At 44.6% G+C, this 8875-nt stretch overlaps 2 protein-coding genes across 7 annotated transcripts in view; one reads left to right on the top strand and one right to left on the bottom strand.

The window, feature by feature from the left end:
- LOC128878487 (uncharacterized) overlaps positions 1–6738 on the bottom strand; it is a 49429-nt gene extending 42691 nt beyond the window's left edge. For all 5 annotated transcript variants that reach the window (XR_008457414.1, XR_008457413.1, XR_008457415.1 and 2 more), the window contains exon 1: positions 6175–6738. Coding sequence is in view for 2 of the 5 variants with exons in the window: in XM_054126729.1 (XP_053982704.1) it covers positions 6175–6364 (190 nt within the window). In the remaining 3 variants the exon portion in view is untranslated. The remainder of the gene's footprint in view (positions 1–6174) is intronic.
- The window catches only part of LOC128878492 (uncharacterized), a 35322-nt gene that overhangs the window by 16690 nt on the left and 9757 nt on the right, over positions 1–8875 (top strand). The gene's annotated exons all lie outside the window — the stretch shown is intronic.

Here is an 8875-nt window from a genome sequence, read left to right as displayed (position 1 = left end):
GAATTTATTTTACTCTGCAAGTATACATTTTTACGAATAGTTTGGCCGACGTGAATATCTGCAATTCTGATTGGTTCCATCTATTAATTAGGGGTGGTTCTGTTGTATATACTACTGTTCGACTAGCTCCTATAATTACCTCCAATTATCCCACTAGAACCAGAACAATAGTTTCTGAGACACCCACTATATTATCTTTGCAACAGTCCGAACCATCTTTTCGGATCAAGGCCCTTATAATTGCTCCACAGAGACGACGCGGTCCCTTGTATCTGTAACAAACGATACATCTACGCGCAAGCGAAGCAAAATGAAACGCAAAAATTGACGGACAACTTGCGGAGGTTCATTGACGCACGAGTGAAAGAAAAGAGACAAAGGAAAGCGAGCTCCCTCCGAGCAATTAAAGCGGAGAGCTTTGTGCTGCGAACTGGGGAACGCGTCGCGTTCAGGCCCGAGTGTTTCATCATCCAAGTAGCGCGAATAATTTTTTCATTAGCGTGTTTGACGCGTAATATCGGACAGAGTCCTCGCGACTACAATGCGCAAAGGTACGGATGAGTCATCTAATTGTTCGGTATTGCTCTAAATGCAACGCGTCCCCGCCTCCGCAACTGCGTCGCAGATATCCAAGGGTGCCACTACTGCGATAGTTCGCAATATAATATCATTTATTGATCAGGCGAGCACGGTGCCCCGACGTTTCTTGCCAAGGTAGTCCACGCACGCACCACTGTCACGGAAACAACGTTCGGGCACGATTCGGTATAGTATTTCGAAAAAAGAACTTCGGATCGGTCAACTTTTGCAAAGAGTAGAATATTCTATAGAAACTGTTTGAATTCAGAAAATTTGTCCCGTGGTATATCGTTTGTCGGTAGACTCGGTAGGATGTTCCTAATTCGCGATGTTCGATCTTCCGAACAATGGCGAGAGACCTCGAAAATAATAAATAATTCATGTAAAAAATGGTGTCGTCACCCAATTAATTTCTGAGAAGCACCGTCGTCCATCTCATTAAATTTGAGTTTCTCTCTTACGCTGTAATTTTTTTTTTTCGCTCTGCTTCCGGTGAAATTAATAGAAGATAGCAAATGTAATTAGATTTTTCGTTTCCGACGAAACTGGGTTAGACTTCGAATCAGCACTTGGGTGGAACCTCGTCTCTTTTCCGCGGGTATCAGCATATTTTAACGTGCTCGTCGTGTTGGCGCACTTACGTAATCTTGAAATAAATACGTTATTCGAGAAAATGAAATTTAATCGAATAGTTATTTCGATGTACGAATTCCTCGAAAAAATGTTTCGTTAGCCAAGGAGTAATGGAAAGATGGAAAGCGAGAAACACTGATCCAGCCAGCGATTATTCCGTTGGCGATTAGCACGGGACATTTGTCGCTGGTTAAACGTCTGGCGCGATTAAAATTGAAACGCATTCAATTGGCCAACGCTGAAAATCGTTACCGATTACTCGGCTGAATGTTCGCCGAGCATCGTCGTGAAATACCTTCGCGCGGTTAATTGCGTCGAGCCAGAATTAATATTCTGTTCTCCTCGACCGTGTAATTAGGCTGTTGTTAAAGCGAAACGTACGACAAAATTTGTGCCGGCACGGTTTTCCGATGATCCAACGTTACTGCGAAACATCCAGTCCTTATGCAGTGACGTTTACGTCTCGAAACTGCGAATCTCGTTTTATCAACTCTAGCTTCTCTGTTCGTTTATTACACGCTTCGCGAGCACGTATACGTTCTTCTGTATTTTCACGTATGTCGCGATAAACTTAATTTAATACCAAACGTACCGACACTATAGTGTAGCGACTATACCTGTTCTTACCATAAGGGGCCATTTGACTCCTTGGAAAATAAACGTTGCTTTTCAGAAAGAAATTCTGAACTTATTAACCCTTTGCACTCGAGAGGTGACTCTCAATCACTGTTAGGTTTCACACAGCGAATCTACGATACCTAATGTTTCTTTAGGTTTAATTTTTTTTTATCTAATTGCGTCTAATAATAAGAATCTAGAAAAAGGTCATTTGCCTCCGCTTGGTATTAAATATACGCTTAGTATTAAATTGCAATTTTTACAGCACACGTAACACGCGAATATCTGCTCGTCTCTTATTCGTTATTTGAAATTTGTACCTGGATAAGAATTCTTCTCGCCATTGGTTTCCCCTAGAGTGGTTACGAAAGGCTCTCTCGTATTTTCACGTATCGTACTGTTGCTAGCTCGAGAGTGGCTTCATGCCAAGTTAGCCCTAAACAAACCCTAAACAAGTTCGTATCGGCTGTTTCCCGAGGTATCGGAGTGAAAGCATCAGGTAGCGAATGCATATTCCGTGCAGGATTTCGCGGCGTTTCGAATCGTGCGGGACGGGGACTGTTTAAAAATGGAATTTCGTAAGCGAACAAAAAAAAATCTCATCGACCCCAATTGCATGGGTTGTACAATGGGCGTCCTACATAACATTATCGTTCGAAATGTTCCCTTTGTTTTTGCAATCGTAGAGTAGACTGGCCTACAAAAGTTGACGAATGTCTCGCGATAAAAGTATTTCTAGCTTCAGACGAATGTTTCGTAAAGAAAAGAGATTCGTTTGTGTTGTCGATACCGAATCGTATGTTTCATGGCGTGTCATACGTTTCATTTCGTTTCATACGAAAGTTGGAAACTAATATATACTCGTTTTCGGGACTGGAAGTGTTGGCCTTTGCGACTCGGATCGTCTCGAGTAACGTCCAGATGATTACGTGCATTTAATTAAGGACCCACGGTCACGTGGCTGGATAAAATTAGACAGCAGCGAATAAAATTGAACGTTATACTGCAGCAGTAACTGCAACCCTTGTACAATTTGTAAATGTACCGCAACCGAGCTCTCCAAACATGCACAGCTGCAATGGCAGCCACTGTATGTGCAATACGTGAACACGTAAGCAAACTATATTTCGATCGAGAGTGCATTTAGAATAATTCCATCGAAATCAACGAAAATCTTTCACCTCAACATTCGCAACGTTCATCGCGTAGTATCGAAACCCCGAATAACATGCCACTAACAAAATCAGTATCGATTTTATTCCGTCGATATTTGATGGAACTATTCTTAAAATTGTGAAATAATTCGAAATGCTTCCCGTTTGCTTTATTTAACGACTTTATTTAATGAAATTTACCGATCATAGGATTATCGTAATCTTTACCGTGTCTTCTCTTAATTAGATAACAATAACTTGGAAATATAAGACTTTCTTTTCTCCGAATTGTTGGACAAGCTAGACCGAAACCGTTCGTCCTATTCGATATATCAAAAAGTCTCGCGACCTTTTCGATTGTTTACTGGAGACAAGATTAATTTTTAAATGTCCAGTCTTGTCGGAAATACGCACCATGGGTGTATCAGGTTGATCGAGACCACTTCGAAGCTTTTAGCGGATAGAAATAGCCCATTAGAAAAAATAAACCGAGAATAATAGTTACGGAGACAAAGTGTTCCCGTTTCGAGGATCGATATAACCTTCTTAGCATCGCGAGTGGCGCATCGAATAGAGCCATCAGACGGAGCAAATAACGCGATCTCGAGGGTGGCACTCGCTGCGTTTATTCGCCACCCAAAACGTTTTCATAGCGTCTGGAACTCGTCGTTTCCCTTCGTGTCGAAATGTGCCAACACGACGGGGAATCTGCCAACCATTCGATCGCCTAGATCGCTGTTTCCCCAACAACGGAATACCATCGACGAACTCACGCAATAAAATTTAATCGTTACTTCAAACTAGGAAGAAAGATTTACGCCGAGAAAGCAAAGACGAGAGACGAAGTATGCGTGGTTGTTTCCCCGAAGGAATGGGCGCAGAGACGGATTACCAATTCGCCGTGAACGTAGACCGGAAACAGCCGTACTAAATTTCCGGGTTAAAATGTTCCAGGCCGGTATCCGTGGCACGAGGGAATTAAAAGATTAACGCGAGATCGACGAATCCTGAAGGAACTTTTGGAATGCTCAGATATTGCTGGGGCAGTTCGCTTGGGTTTAACGATTGGAAAGAGGAAGTCGGGGCTTATTCGCCAGGAAATAACGACGCAAATGAGAGCACAAAGTTGGAAAGGGGAAATAAACTTGAACGGCCGATTGAAGCCGCGATTTACGAAGAAACGTTAAGCTTGGATCCTAATTCGTCGAAATTCTTCCATATCGGGCCGAATCTTAAATTTTTCAGAAAACAAACTGGCTATATTCTCTAAATCATGTTCGAGCACGCGAATATGTGGATGTTGCAAGATATACTCGAGCATCGCTACCTGCTCTTCCTTGACCTTGAATGACCTTGAACCACGATTCGTCGAGTGGTCCTTCTACTCAAATATTTTCTGAAATATGCTACTGCCACGTCAACATTAAAAAGTCCCCTTTTTCTTCATCATACATATATATACGCACACCACAGTACATTTAGAAAATCAAAATTCCAATTATATCGTTACCTAAATAATCTCCTCTGCGTCTTGCATAAGGAAAAAAAGGTAAGTCATAGTACTCGCGTTCTTGCGCGAAGTAAGTTTTGTTTACAACACTTTGTTCCACAATTAAAAATACCGTGTACACTTCCTGGTGTACTGTTTCAAACCGCACCCTACGCGAACCATGCTCTTATTCGTCATCCATTGTTTGAATAATGTGCTGTACTGTCTCTGCCACGTAACGTACGCAAACATCGATCGCAAAGGACTTTTCGCGAACACTGATAACACGGAAACGCGACGAAAGGCATCGTTGCTTCTGCTGGAACCGACCGTTCCAGCATGTTCGAATTTTGCCGAGATGCATCAGAGATCATGGGATTAGCGACACGGTTTGAGGGCTCGTAAAATGTTTATGGGTCAGCTGTTAATAAATAGCCACGCCAGATCGTGCAAAAGGCCCGTTCATCCGTCGAGCATACGTGCTTTATTGCTTCGGGAAGGTGAACAAAATGGAAAAAACGTGAGAAAATGTTCGTTGCATATCGATCGGTGGAAAACACGACGCGGGGTCAGGTTAAACGTGATCGTTGGCTGGGAGATGATTTCACTGTTTTTGTTTGTTGTTCGGCACGATCGATCGTGTACTCGTGATTCATTTCACGAAACCAGTTGGTAAAATAGGTGAAAGAATTATATTTTAATCCATCGATCAGGCACCAACGCTTAGCAAATGTTACGGGGGTTTGGTTTAACCTTCAATTGTGTGCATTTTATTCTATCTTCCTTTGTTTGAAATTTTGCATGTGCAAATATTGTGAAATTTCTTGAGCGAACTTTACGACGCATTGTACTGCGTTTGTGACTGAATACATTACGCAATACAGACGTAAAACGATGGAATTCATTTAAAGAATGGAATTAATTTCATTTCTGAAAAATGATATTATTTCTTGGATGTTTGTATCCGAGTGAAGTTATAAGTACTCAAAATTAATCGTGTAAAAAATTTGGACTTAATTCTCTATACTTCACTGGTACATCGACAGACATATTATCCACGACAACTCAATTAATTAATGAATTCAAATTATAAATATTTATAAACCCTCGAATATTTTTAGTATCGAGGTATTTCGTACAATTACTTCTCGCTGTTCTAAGGTAACGGATAATTTCCTATACAAACTCAGAAAAAAACGAAGAGTATTTATGAATTTATTTCTAAAATAGTAATCAACATATAGTGAAAAAGTTTGTTGATTTAGATATCGTTGAGATTAACATGAAAAACGTGCATCCCATGGTTTATAGAACGATGCTTTTATGTATGCGCCGATGATGATTACGATAAGGTTCGTTCCTTTCACTTCAAAAAATTCATGGAACTTCCAAGATCGTTGATTTTGTAAGTTTGAACTTTTACAGCAATTTCTTCGCTCGAGAAGTTTCCACGTCGAGTCATCGATCCCGCAAATAAAAACCCATACTTCAAATATCCTCATCAGCGTCATTAAAAAAAACCATCGACTCGAACAATGTTCAAACACGCATCCCAACTCTTGTTATTCACTCTACGTTATTCACTTCTCAAAAAGTAAAGCTCAAAAACAATCTCCTCCCTCGTGAATTTTCATAGTATATTCTTTAAAGAACCACCTTGCTACTACAGTAATAAATAAATAAATAAATAAATAAGCTCACCTTCGATGGTGGTTAGTTCGGGTGGATCGGAGAGCCCCAGCGCCAGCTGATCCTGAACGATCCACCAGGAGACGAGGACCGTGCAGACGAGCCTCGCGACGTAGTTGGGCTTCCTCGAGGTGTAGGCGAACGATGACGACGCGGATGACGGCAGGGACGCCGTCGCGACGACGGCGTCGGTGGCCTGCATCTTCACGATTGGCCCTGACACGCGGCACTTCACGCGCACCCTTCTTTCTCTCCTTCGGCACCCCTCTGTACGCGTACGTCGTACGCACCGTCGAGCACCTGCACGCAGGTCGAAGCCTGCCGTGACCGTTTCCGGTATCACATATCCGTGGGATCGGGCCGCGTGATCGATACCACGCGCATACTTCCGCACGTTCCCCGACACCGTTCACCCGGACGTGACAACAAAAACCGCCGCAGAAGACCACTACCAAACGGCGTCACGCGTTCTCTTCGACCCCTGGCTCGCGCAAATCGGCCCGAAGAGGAGAAGGAGGAAAAGGCTGAGGGAAGGGTTCACGGGAAACGACACGATCGAACTGCTGTGCTGCCGCAACCACCACCGCCCCCCTCCCCCCCACCCTCTCACTTTTTGTCCGTGAACGATGGGTTCGGACTCATGGGCACGGATCGGGGGTACCACACTCGGCTGCACCGCTTGCAACCTCTGTTCGCGAACTTGGCGTTCCCCCGACGACGTCGATCGTTCGTTCGCGTCTGTTACCGTCTACCTGACGTTCCTTCCTCCCTGTCGGCCCGTTTCTCGTCAGGAATACGTGTGCACGAGACGCACGAACGTTCATGGAACGTTCTGAGGCCGAGCGAAACGACGCACCGAACCACGATGCTGTGTTACGCGACGGCCGAGCGTTCACGATGTGGAGCAAGCAAACAACGACCGTAGCCGCTCCGGGGGTGGCCGCGACGCCAAGGCGCCGGCGTCCTGCGCAATGCACGCGAGACAACCACCACGCTTTCCACCCACTGGACGCCTAACCAACAACTCCCAACCCCCACCGATCCCGTCTGCACGTCACCGTTGAACGTCGCAGGGCCGAACACGGTGCGTTCACGTATGGTCGTTCTCGCGTCTATCCTGCGATACTACACCTGAGGGAACTCGAGGTAACGTGGCTAGGGTTGGCTCTGTTTTGCGAAGTGAAACAGTTGGAGGTGTAGGGAATTTTTATGCGTTGCGCGCAAGTATCGAACGTTGGGAACTCTTCGTTGCGATATGGGAGCATGTAGGACTGGTTGGGTAGTAACTATGTTTCCGTGAAAACAGTTTCGTATAAATTTGACGTTCATATTTTATTTAACGTCGGTTTATCCGTTTATCTGCTTATGTATCGATATATCGAGCTATCGACTTATCTAGCAATGAATTTTTTCCAGTATAGAGATCGAAAAAGCCTAGGCAACCGAAGGCACGTGTGTTCGATTCTTCTAAATACGAACGCATGTGCCTTCGTTTGCCTTGTACCTTGTGGAATCGAACACATGTGCCGCCGGTTACCTTGGCTCTTTAGTTTGCACGTGGCTCACAGTCTCTCAGGATCAAAAGGGTCAAGGCAACCGAAGGCACATGTGCTCCGTATTTCTGTACATTACCATACACGAGATCCGAGCACACGTGCCTTTGGTTATCTTAGTTCTTTGATTTCTACGCGATTAATTCCGAACGATGGCAAACGAACGAGTCCGATCGACGAATTTCGAACGATCTTCCAACCTCCCAAGCACCTATAAAACCAAGCTATCCGTGTACATGTGCTTGGAGTCCAGCGACGTTCGAGCACATGTGCTTCCGATTAGCTCTACCATGTTCGCGACTATGTGTCAACGTACCTTTACGCGATGTAAAGCAAGCAAACAACGACCGTAGTCGACCGCGACGCCAAGGCGCCGGCATCCTGCGCAATGTACGCGAGAGAACCAGCACGCGTTCCACCCCCTAGCCAACCCCCATCCCCCACTGGCCGCGTTGAACGTCGCAGGGGCGCAGAGCTTCTGAGTCATTCCTCGCGAAACAGCCGTCGATGTTCCGCACCGCGATGTAAATATGTATGATCCCTCTAGGTGAGAAACGCGTCGTCGCTCCCGTCGACCCTTTTCGCCATTCGCCGGCGGAGGGGTTTGTTACTGTACGATGCGTGGAGACGTGCGCAACTAACTCCTGACTAACGACACGACCTCGGATTAGCGGCTAGCCGAGATACGCCGGCGAGATACATGGCTCTTGTAAATATGGATCCATGAACTAGGGGAACGCAGGTCCCGGCGGTGGGATGAATTTTTATGGCCATGCATTGTGCAAGAAGTGGGGAGAGGGTGGCGCAGGAAGAAAACGTTGGCGGAAAATTCGCTACCTATACCGCTCTCGAGCGAATTGACCGTCTTGATTTCGTCGCTTGAAACCGGGATTGATCGAGGGTTATAGCATCTTGAACACTGTAAAATCGTGGAGATTCTTTGGAAAAAAATTCCAGTGGAATTGAATGTTTGAGAGGGTTGATGTTATAATACGCGAAAAGGCGTTATTGGTAGGGTCTGAAACTATTTTTATTCATTTTTTTTTTTTTAAATATTTGCCAGTATTTAACTGGTCCTTCTTGCAGTGGAATTTTATGTTCGATAAGGTTAAGGACGTATTATGCAAAAAGGCATCGTTGGAAGTGTCTGTATCTTTTTT

The sequence above is a fragment of the Hylaeus volcanicus genome, chromosome 6, assembly GCF_026283585.1.
Source record: "Hylaeus volcanicus isolate JK05 chromosome 6, UHH_iyHylVolc1.0_haploid, whole genome shotgun sequence".
Taxonomy (NCBI): domain Eukaryota; kingdom Metazoa; phylum Arthropoda; class Insecta; order Hymenoptera; family Colletidae; genus Hylaeus; species Hylaeus volcanicus.
This window is presented reverse-complemented; position numbering and strand designations above follow the sequence as displayed.